This window comes from Kogia breviceps, chromosome 16, assembly GCF_026419965.1.
Source record: "Kogia breviceps isolate mKogBre1 chromosome 16, mKogBre1 haplotype 1, whole genome shotgun sequence".
In the NCBI taxonomy this organism is placed as follows: Eukaryota; Metazoa; Chordata; class Mammalia; order Artiodactyla; family Physeteridae; genus Kogia; species Kogia breviceps.
In genome coordinates, this window is record NC_081325.1 from 6,468,296 (window position 1) to 6,489,962 (window position 21,667).

General features: G+C 45.3%; 1 protein-coding gene across 1 annotated transcript in view; it reads left to right on the forward strand.

The window, feature by feature from the left end:
* LOC131743413 (protein POLR1D-like) overlaps nucleotides 1–21,218 on the forward strand; it is a 42,500-nt gene extending 21,282 nt beyond the window's left edge. Inside the window, exons 2-3 of the mRNA XM_059042119.2 lie at nucleotides 4,956–5,030; nucleotides 20,863–21,218. Coding sequence (XP_058898102.1) covers nucleotides 4,956–5,030; nucleotides 20,863–21,130 — 343 coding nt within the window. The 3' untranslated portion in view covers nucleotides 21,131–21,218. The remainder of the gene's footprint in view (nucleotides 1–4,955; nucleotides 5,031–20,862) is intronic.
* The last annotated feature ends 449 nt before the right edge of the window (nucleotides 21,219–21,667 follow it).

Genomic DNA, 21,667 nt, shown 5'->3' on the forward strand with positions numbered 1-21,667 from the left:
AAAGCAAAGGGTGGTTCTCTAATACCTATTGATAAGGCACCGGTGGGAGATGAGGAAGGGCTGGTGGAGAAGGTGACCTCTGACCTGAGTGTCCGGTGGTGAGGACGTGGCTACAGGGAGAGCCCTGGGCAGGGTGCAGCCCAGGCAAAGCTCACCATGCACATGACGGCAGATACGGTGCTGCCGTCCAGCCGCTGTCCTGGCCAAATTGGGCTTCTGGACTAGTAAAGCTAAGGCCCGCTAGTGTGCTGTCTGGCCGCTGTAATAAAAAGAGCATGGACTAAGTGGTTTAAACAGCAAACATTTATTTCTAACAGTTCTGGAGGCGGGAAGTCTGAGAGCCAGCTGCCAGCAGATTCGGTGTCTGGTGAGGGCCCGTCTTCTCCCTGTGTCCCCACGTGGCAGAAGGGAGGAAAGGGCTCTCTGGGGTCTCTTTTATAAGGGCACCAATCACCTCCCAAAGGCCCCACCTCCTAATACCATTACATCGGGAGCTAGGATTTCAACATCTACGTTTGGGGAGGGAGGGACACAAACATTGAGTCCCTAACACTTTCCTTCACCATTTCTCAAGAAGGTATATGTTGAGGTCTTTTTCTGAGCAGTTACTTGATATTTAGCTTCTCTGATATAATTTCTTTAAAAATCTCATTTTCTTGTGTTCTTCATTATTTAATTTCCGTTGTTTCATTTTAGTTGCGCCTTAAATATCTTGCTACCCTTTCGCTATAGTGATATAGTTAACTCTCAGTTGATTTATGTGAGTACAAAGGACCACAGACCCAGATAACTCAAAACTAATTTGTTTGACTTTGGATTTTAAGGCGATTTTGCACCAGATTTGTGTTCCCACTCAGGTTTTATTTAAGCTGCTATTATGATCAGTGTATGTTCTACAAGCATGTACCAGCTGGCTAATGGGGTGAACAGGCAGGCCTGAAGGAGCTGAGCTAGGATGGAAAATTGGCTGTGGATAATACCCGCATGGATCACTGAAAATCGATTGTAGCTTGTTCCTGTGCCCAGGAAACTGTCTGCTTAATGACCTGGCTTTCTGGGACTTCTTATTTACACCGGACTGTCTCTTCTAATACAATGGATTTGTTTTACAAAGAAACCTTTAAGATGCTTAAAGGATCTAAGCATAAAAATTATGGTACTTAAATTTGTGTCTGAAATTTAATTGTTCAAGTCCGTGTTGTACTTAGTTCTTATATATTCTCCTACTGTTTGCTTTTCCTGTATTTTAATTGCAGTTTACACTTCTGTTTCACGATCTCATTAAAAACTATCTTGTTTCATGATGCCGATGTTTCATAATCTTTGATAATTTAAGTATCTAGCCTCTGTGATAATGTGTGGTAGAAACTGACTTTGTTATTTCCTTACCCGAGAATTCATTAGCGAGAGTTCCAGAAAAAAAACAACAGAGGCGGGGCCTCCCTGGTGGCGCAGTGGTTGAGAGTCCGCCTGCCGATGCAGGGGACGCGGGTTCGTGCCCCGGTCCGGGAAGATCCCACGTGCCGCGGAGCGGCTGGGCCCGTGAGCCGTGGCCGCTGGGCCTGCGCGTCCGGAGCCTGTGCTCCGCCACGGGAGAGGCCACGACAGTGAGAGGCCCGCGTACCGCAAAAACAAAACAAAAAACACAACAGAGGCTACAGGAGTGAGGAAAACTACCTGACTTTCTAATTTTTTTTCCTGTTGATTTTGAAGGTGATGTTGTTATTTCAAGGACAAAACACATGATTGCTGGAAGTTGTTTTCCTATTTGGAAGGAAAGCCCTGCAGAAGAAGCCCCTGCAGAGTGTGGGTGGAACACAGCGAATGCTCCACATTCTTAGGACAAAGTCAGAGCAGCCCTCCGTTCCTCTGCCTCTGCAGTTCTCTGAATGAGTGCGGGAGCAGTGGCAGCTCTGTCAGGCTTTTTTATTTTTTTTCCTTTTGCATTTACTTTATTTTTTGCCTTTTAATGATAACAAGAGAAGGGCTCCTCCAGGACATGCCGTGCAAATGCTTGTGGAGGAGACAGGAAGTATGACATAGGAAGATGGAGGGCGGGTAGCCTTAAACCCACGGGTCCTTTTGTTTTGTTTTGTTCCTCGCCCTCGCTCTCAGGGTCCCGGGTACCTCCTTCCTCATCTGAACGCTGGTCGTGATGACTATGTTAACATGTTCAGATGGGACAGTGCTTTGTAAACAGTAAAGCTCATGCCAACGTGAGCTGTCCAAACAGTAACGCCTCAGTCGCAGGCAGTCCGCTGGGCCTGGGTTCTGCCCTGTCTGCTCCTGACCTGTCACCATCTTTCATCGCTGGAGAACTGGTTCACCACAGGCAGTCTTTCTCATACTTACACCTTCTTTTCTCTTGGGCTGTCATTTTAAGTCAGAAGGTATCCTTAATCATGGCAGAGAAAGTTAAGAACAGCACTGGAGACAGTTTTCGGTGAAAGCACAAGTGCAGAAGAATCCACGTCCAACTTCACACTCTGGAAGGTGCCTAGACTAGGCCTGCAGGATCTCGGCACTGTTCTTGACCGAGTATTGCTTCCAGCAGATGTACAGCATTCCAACTGTATCGTGACACAAACTGGCTTTCGTAGGCATGTCCAGAAAGCTGGGCAAACGTTTTAACCGTTTTTATGGGAAAATGCATTCTACTTCATCTGTAAATGACACACAGTTTGTTCATAATTGGGGAACTGCCCAAGCAAGTTCTTTCACTGATGAGTTTTAACTGTGTCTGTTGTCAGGAGAGAGGACATATCGGTGGATCCAGGATGACTGATTTCCGGGCTGTTTTTTGTTTGTTTTTCTGAAAGCTACCCTTCTCATGGATGGGAAGGCAGGGGTGTATTTGGCGTATTTTTACCCTTTGCTTTTTCTTTGCTTACATCTGTAAGGGTGAAGAAGGATCTCTGTTTTGGAGCCAGATAGGATAAATTTTTCCTGAAATACTCTATGAGACAAAGCCCTCAGATCACATCCGTAGGATGTATTATTATTTTAAAGAGACGGAAGAAGGCTATGTGGTGTCACGCGCACTTAGTAATTCCCGACCAGGAGGCTGGGCTATGACACCTGGTCTGATCGAGTCCAGGGGTAAGAAGCAGAAAAGCTGGTCAGTGTTTCATCAGCCCATCAGTGCCCGCCCCCCCGGAAGGATTAGAAAGTGTCCAGCTGCTCAGTTAGCTGAAATGGCTTTTTTTTTTTTTTTGTGGTACGCGGGCCTCTCACTGTCGGGGTCTCTCCCGTTACGGAGCACAGGCTCCGTACGCACAGGCGCAGCGGCCACGGCTCACGGGCCCAGCCGCTCCGCGGCACGCGGGATCCTCCCGGACTGGGGCACGAACCTGCGTCCCCTGCATCGGCAGGCGGACTCGCAACCGCTGCGCCACCAGGGAAGCCCTGAAATGGCATTTTTTTAAAAGATCTCACTCTTAATAGGAGTTTATTAAAACTTGTGTAAATTATAGAAAAATAGCCAGATATATCTGTTGAGGATTAAGAGGGTGGTGAAATAGTTTGAAAGAATACTATTAGAAATATGGAGGTGAATACCAGGAGAAACAGATTAAAAAGGAGTTGAAATTGTTTTTTTTGGTAGGTAGGGAAGGCTGATGCAGAAGACTGCTGTATTTCATTATAAGTCTTTAAATAATATTTTTCTCTTTAAGCTATATGCATGCTTTGATAAAATAAAAATCATTACAAAATAAAACATTCTTATAAACTAACAGAATGGTAATATCATTGAGGACTATGTGAATTGTACCTAAAGTAGTACTATAAGAGTGTAATTAAATGTTTTTATATATAATCAATATATAATTATCCAGTTTCAAATTTTGTGATTAGAATTATAGTTCTGTCTTTGGACTATCGTTGTTTGCAACATTATACTCTCTTTTTCTTAACTTTATTATTGCTATATCATAGGTAACATTAAAGTCAGGGATGACCATTGTCCTATCTTACTACCCATGACACCTTGCACAATATCTTATACATGGTAAAGCCTCAGAGTATGGTTGATAGATATGTCTTCTAGGCTTTTAAAAAAACTCTTTATAACAATTACACAAATAATTTTCACTGTAGAAAAAAACAGAAAATGCAGAGAAGCAAACAAAAAACTAAAAATCTCCCCCAAACTTATCATTTTGGTAACATCCTTCCAAATGTTTCCCTGTGCGATAGGTACATGTAAATAAATTTAAAATAAAATTATCCTATACACACTCTTTTGTTCCCAGATTTATACACTTAACATGTTATGAATATCTTTCTGTGCCAAGCATTTCTCTTCATTTTTAACGACTGCCTAATCTTCCGCTACGTGGATATGCCATGATTTATTTAAACAATCCCTTTTTAGTAACCATTTAAGCTTTCTGTTCTTTTACTTTAGCTGTTAAGTTTTTGAATGAGTATCCTTATACATATAGTTTTGCATACTTAATTGAATTTTTCTTAGAATAAGGTGAAATTTTAAGGTCAACATGTATGTTTCATTTTTAAGGCTCTTTATCACGTTTCCAGTTGTTCTCCAGAAATGTTACATCAGCTTTAGTCCCTGTTGGTAGAGAAAAGAATATCCATTTCTCCACTTCCTCACTAACTGATGAGCAGAAACGGAGATTCATCATTGTTGGGTTAATTAGTATTTCTTAGAATAATAGTGCATTTGAACATTTTTAATATGGATATAATTTGTCATTTTGCCTTTAATTTTCTCTTCAGTGTTCTTCCCCTATATGGAAAAGGCTTCTTTTTAATTTTTATGTATTCAAAACTATCAACCATTTAAAAACATTTAAAAAATTTCTCCCCCAATTTTGAGGTTTAATGCTTCAAAAGCTCTTGCTTTCCCAGGATCACATACGTGGAACAAATTGATTTTCAAAATTTAGTGGGGTGACTAAAATTCTCTCAAATTTCTTCCTTTTTCCCACCAGGAAAGCAATAGAAGAACTGCTTAAAGAGGCAAAACGTGGGAAAACAAGAGCAGAAACAATGGGACCTATGGGCTGGTAAGTTCTTGAGTCATCTTCCTTAAAATTTAAACTCATGTATATATTAAAGAGAAAAGTTTTCTTTAGCATATACAGGGAATGTAGAACCGTGGACGTAGAGGAACTCACTCAGAGGCAAGTGGTAGGGCAGGGACACTGCTGAGGGCTGCAGCCACGGAAGTGGGCAGAGGGGTGTGGACAGAGAACACTTGTCATGGTGTTGTCACCCTTTGGTCCACAAGTCCCCAAGAGCTATGATGACGCTGCTGTGCCTAAGGCCACCTGAGTGAGAGTAATATTATGTCAGTGTTCATTGTTTAAGAACTTCTATCTTGGACTTCCCTGGTGGCGCAGTGGTTGGGAGTCCGCCTGCCGATGCAGGGGACGCAGGTTCGTGCCCCGGTCCGGGAAGATCCCACGTGCCGCGGAGCGGCTGGGCCCATGAGCCATGGCCGCTGAGCCTGCGCGTCCGGAGCCTGTGCTCCGCGACGGGAGAGTCCACAACAGTGAGAGGCCCGCGTACAGAAAAAAAAAACAAACAAAAAAAAAGAACTTCTATCTTAATTATAGTCCTCAGTAAATTAAAATTTATAATTTTAAGTATTTTGATTTTGTGACAGTTCAGCTGTGTAGAACTAAAGTTTACCTTTGCAGTTTCTATACAAAACAGAGCTTATTAAAACTTAATGATATAGGCAAAGGAAGAATTTAACCTTAAGAATCAAGTCTGGGCTTCCCTGGTGGCGCAGTGGTTGAGAGTCCGCCTGCCGATGCAGGGGACGCGGGTTCGTGCCCCGGTCCGGGAAGATCCCACGTGCCGCGGAGCGGCTGGGCCCGTGAGCCGTGGCCGCTGAGCCTGTGCATCCGGAGCCTGTGCTCTGCAATGGGAGAGGCCACAGCGGTGAGAGGCCCGCGTACCACAAAAAAAAAAAAAAAAAAAAAAGAATCAAGTCTACTCTTCTAAGCGTTACTTTTGGCAATAGCATTCACATCCAATAAATATGCTGGCCTAGGTCTTTTTTTTTTTTTTTTTTTTTTTTTTTTTGCGGTATGCGGGCCTCTCACTGCTGTGGCCTCCCCCGTTGCGGAACACAGGCTCCGGACGCGCAGGCCCAGCGGCCACGGCTCACGGGCTTAGTTGCCCCGCAGCACGTGGGATCCTCCCGGACCAGGGCACGAACCCGCGTCCCTTACATCGGCAGGCGGACTCTCAACCACTGCGCCACCAGGGAAGCCCTGGCCTAGGTCTTTTATTCACAATTTAAAATTCACTATAATGGAGTACTGTGGGCCGTTAAAACGTGTACAATGTAAAAATGGGACAGGAGTGGAAGCTAGATCTCTGTGCATTTGACTCTTAGAACCAAGCACAGGGTTTATGTCAAATAGAAGACAAGGTTCAGTCAAAGTTAAAGAAATAAGAGGGAAAAGGCAATTCCTAAAAATCAAGCAACATAAAATAAATGGACCTCAATAAGTCATTTAGTAGATGGCTTAGCCACACATGGAGGAACTGTTTCAGGTGATCTGAAATTTGACTGTATTTCCAAAGGCAAAGAAGAACTAGAAAGAAATCTCAAACTGTTTCCAGTTATCACATTGTTGGTAATAATGTCGATATTGTTATTCTGAAAATATTGTATAGTAGGATAAAGCAAATAAGTAAATATTTATTTGTTATAAATACCAAAAATTTCAGTGTAAAAGATAAATATAAAATCAAAGGTATAAAAATCTGTACTCCTAAATTTTAATTGGAAATACCACTATGAAGTTGTGCTAGATGTTCTCTTTAAAAGAGAGAGAGAAGAGCTTTTCTAGCTCTGTTCACAGAAAAGTCCTGGAAACAATGACCATCCCATCCACTCAGTAGCAGTGAGTATCCCTGGCACCCAGGGGTGGTGTATAAATTCTACTGTGGTATATATAATTCCATTTCTCACTGAAAGAAGACAGATCCTTAGAGAAATAACTGGCTGCCGATCTGAGGCTGTTAGCCTGGAGTTAGCCAAACTGCAAGCTAGCTGTCACAGCCTCCAGCACTGCCCTCACTTCTTATGCCAACTGCAAGTTCCGGGAGCTCCCAAAACTATCCTCAGTTTCAGTAATTTGCTAGACCACACACAATTCACAGAAAGCTATCATAGTTACAGTTTATTACAGGGAAAGGATACAGATTAAAATCAGCCAAAATAAGGGATGCAAAGGGCACAGTCTGGAAAGGCTCCAGACACAAAGCTGCTGTTGTCCACTCCGTGGAGTCAGGACCCGCACATTACCCTCCCAGCACCAACATGTGACAATGCACTTGGCATACTGACAACCAGGGAAGCGTACCTGAGCCTCAGTGTCCAAAGTTTTTATTGGGGTTCCATTACTTAGGTATGATTGATTGATTGCTCACATGGTTGATATCAGTCTCCAGTTTGACCAATACCACAGTGCCCCAAATTCCCACCCTCAGTCATGTGGTTTGTCTCTGGCATGGCCAGCCCTCCCTGTAAGACTATCAGTTGTGGCCAGCTCCACCCTAAACAAAGACATTTCTATCGGGTATGACATTGCCTCCCAGAATTGATATTACCTCCCAGAAGCCAGGGCAAAGGCCAGACCTCTCTGTGGGCAAGACAAAGTGTTTACTACATAGATAGGAAATGTATAAGAAGAGCCAGAAAATCTTATCAGATCAGAAAGTAAAACTGTCAGAGACTACTGGAGTCATGTCAGAAAGACACAGGAACCAACTGGAAAGGCCTCCCACTAGTCAAAGATGGGCTAATTTAATCATCAAAGAATAAAGCAATAATGATTGAGATAACCTAAAATATGTTAAAATCCACAAGGTCATAATAAAAATCATATCAAGAGACTTTTGGATGAGGCTAAGGGGCCAAATTATTATAAAACTGGCAAATAGTGAGGAAGGGCCAAGCACTTATCCTGTTCCTTGTACAAGTTGTACTTCAAAGTTACAAAATAACTGATGAAAGAAAACTTCCTTATAGAATTGCAACCGTTAAATGTAGGACTATAGAATAAGATTATCATCACTTGAAATAACAACTCAATTATAAGACAAACTATCTAATTTAAAAATGGACAAAAGATGTGAATAAACACGTCACCAAAAATGATATCAAATTGGCCGATAAGCATTTGAAAAGATGCTCAAATCATTAGTCATCAGGAAAATACAAATTAAAACCACAGTTACTTATTCACTACACATGCACTAGACTGGCCAAAATTTAGAAAGACTGACAGCGTCAAACAAAGAGGAGGATTTGGAACGAGAGTGCCCACATGTTGTTGGTGGGAATGTAAAATCCTACAGCCACTTTGAAAAACAACTGGCAGTTTCTTATACATATGCACTCACCATACAGAATTCTTCTTCTAACCACCTATCAGAGGCTGACAATGTAAGCCCACACAAAAATCTGTCCAGTCATGTCCACAGCAGTTTTATTCACGATAGCTCAAAACTGGAAACAACCCAAATGGCCATCAGCCGACGAGTGGATACACAGCTGTAACAGCCATACGTTCCATACTCATCAATAACGAAAAGGAACAGAACTACTGACACACACTGCATAGATGACCCTCAAAAGCATTATGCTCATGAAAGAAGCCAGACTCAAAACATTACACATTGTAAGATTCCATTTATATGACATTCTAGAAAAGCCAAAACCACAGGGACAGAAAACCCCTCATTGGTTGCCAGGAGGTAGGGGCTGAAGGGCTGAAGGTACCGCAGAACTTTCCTGGGTGCCGGGAATGCTCTATATCTTGACTGTTGTGATGATCACACGACAGCACACATTTGTCAAAACCCATCACATTATTTACCTAAAAGGATAGATTTTAGTTGGTCTAAACTATACCTCAGTAAACCTGATTTAAAAATTAAAAGAATGTCGTTATTCTACAGTCCCTAATGGTACACTGGATCTAAGCAAAGATCATCCACGGTTGCTAAATCTATCAGATGAGAAGCTGATGGGGAACTTTCTGATGAGTGGGTCAGGCTGACGTCACCTGAACTCATCCATCAATCTTTATACCCCAAGAAGATGCAATAGGAAGAGGGTACCACCACTTATGAGACATCCTTGTAAAGAACTTGAACGTGAATCTGATCAAGTCTCTAGTTAGAACTACCGGTTTGTAGGAAATAGAGGTCAGAGGAACATACTAAATGATATCATAGAGATAAAATTACAAAAATGTGGGGAATTCTACAGGACAAACAAACCAGTTTCTTTAACAAATGAATTGCAAGGAGAAAAGGAGGAGGAGTATCCTATGACTTAATAGATTTGGGACACGTCTACGTGTATACCTTGTTTGGATCCTTATCCAAACTAATTGAAACAAGGGTATTTGATGATATTAAAGAGTTGATGTTGATTTTTTTTAGGTGTGATAATAGGATTGCTGTTATTTTATTTTTTAAAAGCTATTATCTTTTAGAAGTTCATTCTGATGTATTTATGGATGCAGTGGTATAATAAGATGAAATGATCCAATGTAAGTCAATCTTTGTGTAACATTTGTAATCATTTTAGATTTCAGTGAAATAGCGACCTCCTAGAAGGATATGGTAAAAATTTGGTGAGATAATGTATGTGGAAACACTCAGCATAGTTCCTGGCATGGAGCAGTCAGTTACTAAATGTTAGTTAAATCTGCTCTTAACTTCTTTTTTCATTTGTTTGGATTTTTTATTGCCATATAAAGTGCCATCTAACTGGTCTGGACTAAAATAAATAAATGTTCTAGATGTACCAGGCCAGGTGGAGTGAATATCAGTTTCAATGCCAATTTCAGACAAAGGATACTCATTGAATGGTCAACGTTTTCTACCATTTCTATGAATTTTTCCTCAAAAAGTTTTTTTATGTATAAATTTAAATGCCATATTTTAAAATATCCCACAAGATTTTTAGATACGACATTGCTATTTTAAAATTGCAGTTACAAAAAAATAAAATTGCAGTTACAAATTTTATTTGTCAGTGACAGAATTATAATTCCTTAAAAATTAGAAGTTGTATTTACAAGAATGAGCATATCCTTTTTTTTTCTAGTTGGAACTAACTAATGAGGAACACAGATTTAAATGGTTGACTGCTCCAGTTAACTGTTGATTTGTCAGATCTCCTGACTTGGTGTATATAACCACCTAGGTGGTTGGCTTTTTTCTTTTTACCTTTTGACCCCTTGACTCCGCTACCCATGCCTCTGGTGACCACGAATCTGCTCTCTGTTATCCATGAGCTTGATTTTTTTTTTTTATTTTAGGATTCCACATATAAGTGAGATCATACGGCATCTGTCCTTCTCTGTTGGACTTATTTCACTTAGCGTAACGTCCTCAAGGTCCACGCATGTTGCCACACATGGCGAGATTTCCTTCTTTTTTTATGCCTGAATAGTACTCCTCTGCATGTGTATACCACAATTTATCCATTCACCCGTCAGTGGACACTTAGCTTGTTTCCATATCTTGGCTGTGGTAAATAAAGCTGCAATGAACACAAGGGTGCAGATGTCTTTAAGAGTTAGTGTTTTCTTTTTCTTCAGATAAATACTCAGAAGTAGAATTGCTGGATCATAAGGTAGTTCTATTTTTTAATTTTTTGAGGAAGCTCCATACTGCTTTCCGTAGTGGCTGCACCAATTGACATTCCCAACAACAGTGCACAAGTGTCCCATTTTCTTCACGTCTTCACCAATACATGTTATTTCTTACTTCTCTTATCTTCTTTCCAGCCCTCTGTCCTTAAGAGAGGAGAGATAAGGTGCCTCTACTAATATGAATTAGATTCGTGCAGACTTTGGTAGGGGCAGGCTGCTTTGGTTTTTGGTGTAAGGCAGGACCTTGATCCGGCCGACAGTAGTCATTGGTCCATTTTAATACCTTTTGTGCAAGAATCAGCCTAAAGCTAAATCATAAATTCAGATGACTTGACAAGGGGATGAGAAAATATCAGTCAGGGTTCTTGCCAGATGAGGAATGTTGAAGGGGATCACTTGTTACTAGGCAGCTCTCCTGATGGAAGTCATTTAACCTGATAACCTTAGTACCACTTACTGGCTTGGTAGAACTTTCTGAGGGTCAAAGAACGAGTCTGTCAACATCAGCTCTGCTTTTCCTGAGGAGAGTTGCCATATGCACAGGCCAGCTTGAGATCTGTCGGGTACTGACTGACCTACTCTCTGGGTATCATATCAGTTAGATTGGCTGTTCCAGAGTTATGAAGGACCTGGGCTCCTTCCAGTTTTCCAAATCTCCCAACCAAAGGGTGTGATTCTTTTCCACATTTTAGTTAGCAGAAAGGAAGAAGAGGAAGAGGCATGCCCCCACCCCCTTCAAGCACACTTCCCAGGAGTGGTCTGTGCCATTTCTACATGGACCCCAATGGCCAGAACTTAGTCTCATGTCTACACCAGCTACAAGGCCAGGAACTCAGTCTTTTTTTCTCAGTCAGTCATGTACCAGATAAAATCTGAGGTGCTTTTACTACAGAAGAAAGGAAGAACGGATATTGGGGGGCAACTAGCAGCGTCTTCCCAAGAAGGGCGGGAGAAGGATGTTGAAAAGAGAGTAAAAAAATGGCAGACAAAGTAAGATGCTCCAGATTTATAAGAGGTGGATCCTGGGAGAACAGGATGGGAAACTCACACTCTCCCATGAGGTGACAAGACAAGCAAGCATTCCTATTGACACTGCTATTTTTTTTTCAACTCTCATAACAGTGGTTCTCAAATTTGGGGGTCTTTAGGATCCTTTCCACTCTTGAAAATTATTGAGGACCCCACAGAACTTTTTTACACGGGTTATATCTATCGGTATTTACTGTATTAGAAATTAAAGCTGAGCAACTTTAAAGTATTTATTGATTTATTTTTAAAAAAATAATGAACATGTTACATGTGTAGATAATATATTTTTTATAGAAATAGCTATGTTTGCAAAAATTTACCTATTCAGTAGAGTGGCACTGTTTAATATTTTTGCGAACCTCTTTAATGTCTGGCTTATCAAAGACACCTGGATTTTCCTATCTGCCTCTGCAGTCATTTTCAGAAAATTGTGGTGTTCTTTTATACTGCATCACGACTTGCAAGTAACCTCAACAAGTGGTAGTTTCTTCACATTCTTTTTAATAATGTGGACTTTTCACATGCTGTTACAATAAAATCCCCTGGTCTACCTTGCACTTTTACTGGATCTTCCACTCATGCATGGTTTTGTAATATCATGAACTGGTCATCTGGAAAATATTGGTTCGCTGAGTTATGAAGCTCCTCCAAATGTTGACACATCTTATTATATAATATTTTTAAAACACATTTGTTAATATCACCACTAATCTCATCAGAGAAGCCGTCTAAGTGTTGGGAAAATGTCAAGTTTCGCTGTTTTCCAAAAGTCGAATTTTCTTTCATTTGAAACCTTCAGCTTTGTCGTCAGCAGTGACCACTGAGAGTTGTTGTCTTTGAAGTGACGGCTCACTTACACCTGAACACCCAGCTAGGTCACCGTGCAGCTCAAACAGTCTCACAGAACTTTTCCTTGAGGCAGCTTTTGGTCCAGCACACCTAACGGGGAGGGGCTGTGAAGGGAGGTCTGGTCCAAGGAAAACCATGACTTGTTTCTGCCTACGGTGCCGGGACGAAGAACGCCTTTCCCATCCTGCTCATTTCAGGGGAACACCTGGTTCTACATCCGTTTAAGTAAGTGCGTGCGCGCGCACGTGTGTGTGCGTGTGTGTGTAAATAAAACTTTTAACCGCTAATCCAGTGGTTCCCAAATGTACCTGCACATTTGAAATCATCTGAGGAGCTTCCCAAAATACAAGTATCTGTTTCCCACCGTCAAAGATTATTAGTTAGGGGTATGGCCTGAGCTTTGGGGTTTTAAAAAGACACCCAGGTGATTCTAAAGCGCACACAAATGTGAAAAACACTATGCTAATCCCTATTTATTAAAAAGAATGATACCAACCTGCTCTGCACAATTGAAGCATTCCCACAGTCCTCCCAGGAGCAGACAGGTGGCCAGGTGGCCAGCCACAGGAGTCCCAAGACCCGTCCCTGTCAAGTGGACAGATATCCGAAAGGAGCAGACAATCGGTCAGTTACTAGTGGGTGACGGTCTGCGTTTCTGAGCATCTAGAAGATCTTCACATTGGCTTTAAAATTTGAAACAGAACTAGAGTGAGTGACGTTATTTTCTCCTCTTGGATATCGCATGAGAGAGGTCTTAAGTGAGGTAGTTGAGCCGTTGCCAGAAAGAGACTGCTGAACTAAAGAAAATGAAACTGGGATGCCATTCTTTTTAGTGTAAAGAAAGAAACCATTTGGTGCTATATACTTCCTTGGATGTATTTCAGCAAAAGAATCTCTTGAGAAGCTGTTCTTGACAGAAGCCTCAGAGAAGCTGAAATATTGGCTCACGTGACTTCCTTTCGGTCAACATAAAGGAATTTATAAGCACAAATTTCAGAAATTTGCTCAGCTTCACTGTCTACAAAGCTGTTTTTATCCTGGCCACATTCACGTCAGCTGATCTTTGCCCAGTATAATGCTTCAGTCTACGGCCTGTATGATTTCAGCCTTACACGTTGGAGAGGCTTATGTTTTGGTACAAAAACTTCCAAAGATTGAATTTGAGAGAAAATGATTTTTTCAGTTTTCTTTACCCAGTTTTTTTTTTTTTTTTTTTTTTGCGGTATGCGGGCCTCTCACTGTTGTGGCCTCTCCCGTTGCGGAGCACAGGCTCCGGACGCACAGGCCTAGCGGCCATGGCTCACGGGCTTAGTTGCTCCGCGGCACATGGGATCTTCCCGGACCAGGGCACGAACCCGTGTCTCCTGCATCGGCAGGCGGATTCTCAACCACTGCGCCACCAGGGAAGCCCCACCCAGTTGTTTTAAAGGGAATGACGTTTGGGGTGCTTTTCTGTTTGGCTTGGGGCCAGGCTGGTGATAAGGGGGAACACCACCTACACCTTCTTCCATTTCCCGTAAATCAGCTTTTGATTATTGGCAAGCGAATCACTGCCCCCGCCTCCACTGAGGCGCTCGGTGTTTTTATTCGTTTGAACATTCGCTCAGTACCAGTCGGTGTACTAAGAGGCCAGGCACAGGCAGCGGTACAGGTGGACGCGGACGAGCCTGCAGCTGAGCACCAGACCACGTGCTGGAACCGGCGGGGAGGGCAGGGAGGGCTCGAGTTTCAGACTGGCTTGTGGGTGGGGCTCCTGGCGGTATCTCAGGGCCCCGGAGACCCAGAGCCTTTACTTCCCAGTTAAAGAGCGTGGGGCCCAAAGAGGTTTCCTAGGTCCTGGTCCACTGCTGATGGGACCAGCACGCATCCTCCTCGTCCAGAGCCGGCCTCTGCGGTTGCTGTCAGCACACAGCGCCGTGGGCCCTGCCCCCGCTTCCCACGTTCACATCCCCTTCCTGTCTGGCTATGCAGGTGCCTCAGGGGGCCCTGAATGAGCTCTCGTTGCTCACGCGGCTACAGAAACGACCTGTCCTGCAGAGGGGGCAGGGGGCCAGGGATCGTGCCCTGTCCATCCCGGGGCCCCGCTACTCACACCCCTGCCTCTGACCCTCGCCTGGTCACGCCTTCCGTTCCTCCGGGCCGTCTCCTAAAGAGCGTCAACGCAGACAGGTAGCCTGGTATTTAGTTTTGCTGCGGGACCTAGCATAGTGCCTGACATATGAAAGGTTCTCAGATTTTTAAAAATAATTACTGCAGATATATACATACACGTACGGCGACGATTTTTCATTCCTTCTGGGTGTAGTGGTGGAGACGGAGCATATACTGAAAACTGGCCTCAGGCCTCCGGCCTGCTGTGCGCAGTGTAATTAAGGATTAACGGTGTCGCTGTGGGGATAAAAACACTACAAAAGACCTTCTCGGACGGCTAAAGCATTCGACCGCCAAAGTATAACCCGTGGCGCCGTGGCCGGTTACGGTGAACGTGGCGCGTTAAACAGGACGAGCTGTAACCAACCGCAGCATCAGATCAAAAGTATTATTACCTGGTTCCCTGGAGTGTTGGAAGTGCAGCTGTGCTTCTTTCTGCGGCTGTTACTTTAGACGTACATCCGTGATCACGCAAAGCAATGTGCAGAATGGAAGATAAAATGCCGTTTGCTGGCGTGGAGAGGGCTCTGGCCGTGGAATAAAGGAATGATTCGGGGCGCAATGCACTGAACCCGGCTTCCACGATCCCAAGGCTCTGTTTCCCTAAACAGAAGAACAGGAACCATAGTTTCTCACAGCCTGATGGACTTCACAAATCTCCAAGTCACGTGTGCGCAGGGAGTTCGGTGCCTTTGTCCTCGTCTGTGTCAGACTCACCTGGGCTCCTGCACGGCCAGCGCTCTGAGCCAACTTCGATCTGCTTCTAGGAGTCTGTCCCAAACGGAGCAGCGCCGGCGGCCAGCGCGCTGACAGCTTTTCACCTGCCGTTTCCTTCCCTGCCTGCTCTGGGCCATCTGCTTACTCGGCAGGTGCCTTTCTCTCGTCTGCTTCTTCTGTCCCAGCCGGGATGGTGCTGGGAAGGCAGACTCTGGTTCCAGTCCCAGCTCCTTGTCCTTCCAGCTTGGGAGCCTGGATGAGGTGCTTTGCCTCTTGGGCATCTGTAAGAGGGGAGACGGCGGAGAGATGAAGTGAGGCGCTGGTAACGTAAGGGCGCAGGGAACTTCTCGTCAGTGTCAGCAACACCGCTGTCGTTGTTCTTATTGGCTCGTGGTCATGTGTCCCTATTTGAGGGGTCACATTCATGAAACTACTTTAGACACCAACGTGGCAGGTCCGTATCTGCAGAATGTTACCTATTACTACCTCTGTCCTTCAGCAGCAGAGAGACAGAAGTATGCAAAGCAGAAAGAAAAGGAAACTGCATTTCTTTCCCCTTCTGTTCTCTAGATTTGTTTTATAACTTACTGGTTTTCGTAAGTTGAGTGTGGTAACTGCGGGGAGAAAGAGCCTCATTTTTGCAAATGACGTTACACAGTGTTACACAGGGTGCCTGCTCGAGAAAAAGGGAAAGAAGGCTGAAAAGCTTACAGCCCTGGCCTCGGCCCATCTTACTCTCTCCCGTGGCAGGCGGAGCTCTTCATCTCAGCCTCTGGGCTCACAGCTTTGAAAGTGAAGGGACTCGCTTCCCTTGTCAGGTTTAACGTGGATAGGATGCCGGCTCTTGAGTCTGACAGTGCTGTCATGGGTACTTTCTAGAGCAGTTTTAACCAGTCTCATTCTATTTAGAGTTTTATTTCCATTTATGTTGTTAGCACCTTAAATCTGGCTCTTCCCACATGAGCTAGTATAACTTTCTAAAATCAAAAATGAACCCAAGGGCTTCCCTGGTGGCGCAGTGGTCGGGAGTCCGCCTGCCGATGCAGGCGACGCGGGTTCGTGCCCCGGTCCGGGAGGATCCCACGTGCCGCGAAGCGGCTGGGCCCGTGAGCCACGGCCGCTGAGCCTGCGCGTCCGGAGCCTGTGCTCCGCAACGGGAGAGGCCACAACAGTGAGAGGCCCGCGTACTGCAAAAAAAAAAAAAAAAGAACCCCAAACAAAAGTAACTCGCCAGCGTGAGAAAGTCAACAGAGTTGGGGTCAGAGTTCCACAGGAAAGGAGCTGCCCATCCTGTGGCCTCCTGTGGTCTCCACCCCACATCCTTGGGCGCAGCCAGGGACAAAGCCGGTACAGACCCCCCCAGCAGCCAGGCCTGTGCCCTGTGCCCGTGCCGCAGGACTCAGGCTTTTGCCTCGATGCTGATATAAAGAAGGCTTTAGGACGGTTGAGGATCTAACGCTAGCTTATTGTGTCATGTCAAATACAGAAAAACATGGCACTAAAAGAGAACTGAGAAACAAGGAGACAGAGAGCGATGAAATAACTTCCTAATGCGATGAAGGAGAGGAGGGTCACTTTCTGAAGGGCCAACATACAGGACGTGCACGGAGAAACTCAGAAGTGGAAGGACCTTCAAGATCACCCACTTACTCCAGCCTCCAGTGTTATTTCTACCCGAGGACCATCTACAAACAGAGTCTACAGACCATTAGGAAATGCAGATTATAAGCTCAGAGGTACCACTGACTCTGATACCAATGGAGAATTGAGATATCCTGGAAAGTGAAACTTGCAGATACAGAAGTGTAACCATCTGAAGTATCAAAACTTTAAAACTGTAACCATTTTTATGAACCTTTCTGTAAAACATCTTATTCATTTTTTCTTGATGGCTCAGGTTCTTTTCGTTTTTTAATCTTTTTTTTTTTTTTTTCATGGAGAAACATCAGACATTCTTCTCTGTTCTTGATTAACTTATTGTCCCAGGTGATTTGAGACTTAGCTGTCTTTTGAGTTCCCATCATGGACAAATCCCTGATGTATTAACTTGAGCGCTATATATATTCTTTTTCATGAAGGGAGAGTGAATAGTAATAATAGGGGTCCACAACCCCTCGTTTAAAGCCCTCGGATCCAGGTAAGTTTCTAAATTTAGATATCGTCACATTTTAGATAGGTACTATAGCCCAGACAGCGTGCACGACAAATAACCCAGCGGTACTTGTTCAACACATGGTCATTTCCTCAGCAGAGCCTATGAACGCTTCCCCGCGACGGGATACAGAGTAGAAAGAAGTGCCCGGTGTCAGGCTAGGCCAGGTCTGGCTGCCAAACGGGTTGTCGTATCAGAAAAAGAACTTGGTTTTCAAATTTTGGAATCATGCATAAGAAATCACAGCCCCATAGGGAACATTTATGGAAGAGTTACCATGTGCCAGGCCCTGTGCTAAGTGCTTTATGCATTATCTCATTAGACCCTTGCAATAGGCGGATACTTCTATCGCTTCCATTTACAAATAGAAAAGTGAGGCACAGAGGCATTGAGTAACTTTGCCACGGTCACAAAGCGAGCCGAGCCGGAAGACTCGGGCGCGCACTGAGCCAACCTTTCCTAAGTGCTTGTTGCGCGCCAGGCATTGCTCTGAGCACATTCTCACTCCTTTGATCTGCATCCGGTCCCCTAAAATAGTCACTATTGTCCCCATTTAATAGATGAGCGACAACAGTGGGATTATTTCACACGCCCAAGGTCTGGCCCAAGAGACTGTATGATTCCAGAGCACGTGTGTGTACCGTGTCGTACGACTGCGTAGCCGTAGGACAACTGGCGGTGAGATTCCGCAAAATTAATGACCACAGCACAGGCCAGAGCCGCTCTCTGCCAGGGGCTTCCTCACACTCGGCGTTGATGTTATTCTCCTTATGCTTCCATGTATTCCGTGCAGGTTTTATACTGTCTTTACATGGAATCATTTGCCACGTGTCCCTTCACATCTGCCCTCAACTGCTCCCTGCCCCCGGCCCCCCAACCTCGTTGTCCCGCCTCATTTATCAGTGGAGAATGGGTGAGCACTTGTCACCGTTTCTAAAGCGTGTCCTGGCGTATCTGGGGGGGCGTCGCTTTCATACCCCCCCCCACTCCTCCCCCCACGCAAGTAAACCAAGTTCTCTCCAAGCCATGCCTGACTTTTCACCTTGAAGGTGGACACAACCCAGGCACAACCAGCATTAAAACCCGCGTCCTCGATGTGCAAAAGCGACGTAAAGGCCGGTCTTCTTGTGGACTTTGTTCCAGAACACCGCCTCGTTCGACGGCAGCTCTTCCGGTCCCTGTGTTGGGTCGGCGGGTGACACGAGCAGCGGGGCGCTGGCCACGCCTCCTCCGACGTGGTCCCCACGCCCAGCGTGAGCCCCGCCGGTCTCTGGCCCAGGAGGAGCTGTGTCCATCTCTCAGGCAAGCACACGGCGCTGGACATGACCTCACGTGGAAGACGGCAAAACGCAGCTGAATACGCGCCAGCACTTTCCACAGCTTTTCGTGTCCTGGGGTACCGTCCCATCTGGCAGCGATCACCGCCTTTCTTTGCTCAGTCCAGACAAGAGCTGCCCAGTTTTACCAGCACTGACGACCCACTGCGCTGACAAGGCCCCAGAATTCTTCTGTCGCTGGCTGTTCTGCACCAGTCGTTTCCAGCCCGCCCTATCCAAGAGAGATCGGCGCTCCGTTGCTCGGGAACGTGGTGAGCTCCTACAGTAAGGCCCGGCCACAGCTGGCGAAGGGGGGCACCTGGGCCCCCTGCGTTCCGCGTCGCAGGGCAGTCCCTTCCCGCAGGCTGGCGGAGTTGTGCTGCTGTGTAACACGCGCGTGGGTCGTGCTCTTCTGAATCTCTGTGAGCTTGCAAATGCGGTGGTCCAGGTGTCTCCAGCCAGTCGGCGCCTGGATGCACTGAGAATGCTGTGAAGTCACTGAGGGCAGAGCCCGGCCGTCCCTCCTAACTGCACAGGTGTCCTGATCCTGTCCCTCAGGATCACACACGCTCCTGAGACCTCGCGGGTACTTTCTCTCCACGCGGCCTCAAGAGCTGCTTATTGGCAGCAGGAGCCGTTTTCGTTTCTTTTTTTTCCTCCTCCTTTTACTCAGATTCACTGCCATTCTGGTTGCCTGAGGTGGCCTGACCTCCATAACAGGGACACTTGGCTGGTGACCCCTTCCATTTCTCTTCCGCGAGAAAATCACTGCAGTGGGCCTGCTGGTGGGTTGCTTTTGAGGTATTGCGTGGGATTCTCCTTGAATCAAAGTTCGATACAAAGATGGAGATTGTGGGCTACGACATTCAGTTTTGTTTACTACCAGCCACCCTGAGTAACATGACTTGGACGGGTCAGCTTCCTCCTGGGCTCAAGGCCAAGAGAAGTATTCAGGTTTTCATCTGTGTGGGGGTTTCTTTGCTAAAATGAAAGGTTTACTACACCTGAAAAATAAAGCAAATACTGAGTATATAAATATACCTAGACATGTAAATTAAGGATTTAACCAGTTACATCCTTCCTCCTGGGTGAACTTGACTCAGGGAGCCCCTGAAATGTACACTGCACAGAAATTCACCCAGAGGCTAGAGTGTGAACAGTGCTCTAGGACAGACCACAGACTCTGAAACAGAAAGTCCTGAAATAGAAACTTTAAGTTTTTTAGAGGGTAAAAGGTGATTATCGCATTTAATAGATTCTTTAGATATTTTTATTTCTAGAGTACATCATGTAGCTCCAGTATTCAAGATATAGCAAGGAATACTTTACTTGTTCTGTTCCTCAAGGAGGGACTGATCCTTCTTCTTTGATATTTAAAAACAAGCCACCGGGCTTCCCTGGTGGCGCAGTGGTTGAGAGTCCGCCTGCCGATGCAGGGGACGCAGGTTCGTGCCCCGGTCCGGGAAGATCCCACATGCCGCGGAGCAGCTGGGCCCGTGAGCCGTGGCCGCTGAGCCTGCGCGTCCGGAGCCTGTGCTCCGCAACGGGAGAGGCCACAATAGTGAGAGGCCCGCGTACCACAAAAAAAACAAACAAACAAAAAAAAAACAAGCCACCATAAATTTAACTAAAAATGCAGATACTAGTCAAATCAGGCATTTATGGTATAAGGAGATACTATTAAATGACTCAGGCAATTTGGGCTGTGGTCAACACCTATACATAACATTGTGGTACTTGTTGGGAAAGTTAGTCCCAACGAGGAAGAAGGGGTTAAAGTCTTCAGATAAGGTGCAGCCAGTCTGTCTCCAGGATTCTAAGTGTCTTGGGTTTTCCCCCTGTGCTCAGACTTTACACTAGGGGGCATGCAAGGAAAGCTGAACCAATTCAGAAACTCGGTTCCGTGCAAGCAGAGTTCCTTGGCACTTGCCATGATCGGAGGGTTCAGCTTTGGAGTGAGTGTTTGATTTGTGATTGTTTCTTCCCCCAGGATGAAGTGTCCTCTCGCTGGTACGAATAAGAGATTTCTACTGAACACAATTAAGAACACACTGCCCTCCCAGAAAGAGCAAGACCACGAACCAAAAGAGGGCAGTAAGGAACCTGCGAAAAGCCAGGACCAGAAGGAGGAAAGCCGGCAGAAGCACAGAAGCCACCCGTACAGGCACAGCGTCCACGCTCGAGGCCCCGCCCGTCATTCTCCGCCGGCGAAGCGGGGCAGCCCAGAGAAGTCCCAGAAGCGATCCGGCAAGCGGTGAGGCAGGGACGCAGGGCGAGCGTGACCGTCCCCGCACCCCGGCCTGGGCTGGTGCAGAGACGGGGCCGAGGACAGGCCGCGCTGGCAGCGCAAACACCCAAGAGGGATCTTCCAGCAGGGCCGCTGCTGTGACAGCGGAAGATCACCCGAGGCCCCAAGGAAAGAGTTCAAAGGGAACGCTCTGAAGATGTCTTGGCCAGTTTAAGCTGCTTCAGCGGTGTAGTATACATAGGCATTGATTTTATTCTATCTTGTTTGGAAGTTGGTTTCAAAATAAATCTAGAACTTAAAAGTTTTCAGAGATTATTAAAACGAGTTCCACTTACTTTTTGGTGTGCTGCACCTGTGCTCCTTTCTCAAAATTTCTCAAAAAATAAAATACTTGCAAATCCTATACTTTACTTTTTTGGGTGACGAATCTAAGTTTTAGAAATCTGGCCAGTAACCATATTTATGAAAAGAGCTAGACATTTACCAAGAAACTCTGATAGCGCTGCACCTGTGGTCCTTTAAGCGAACAATGTAGGAAAATCTCCAA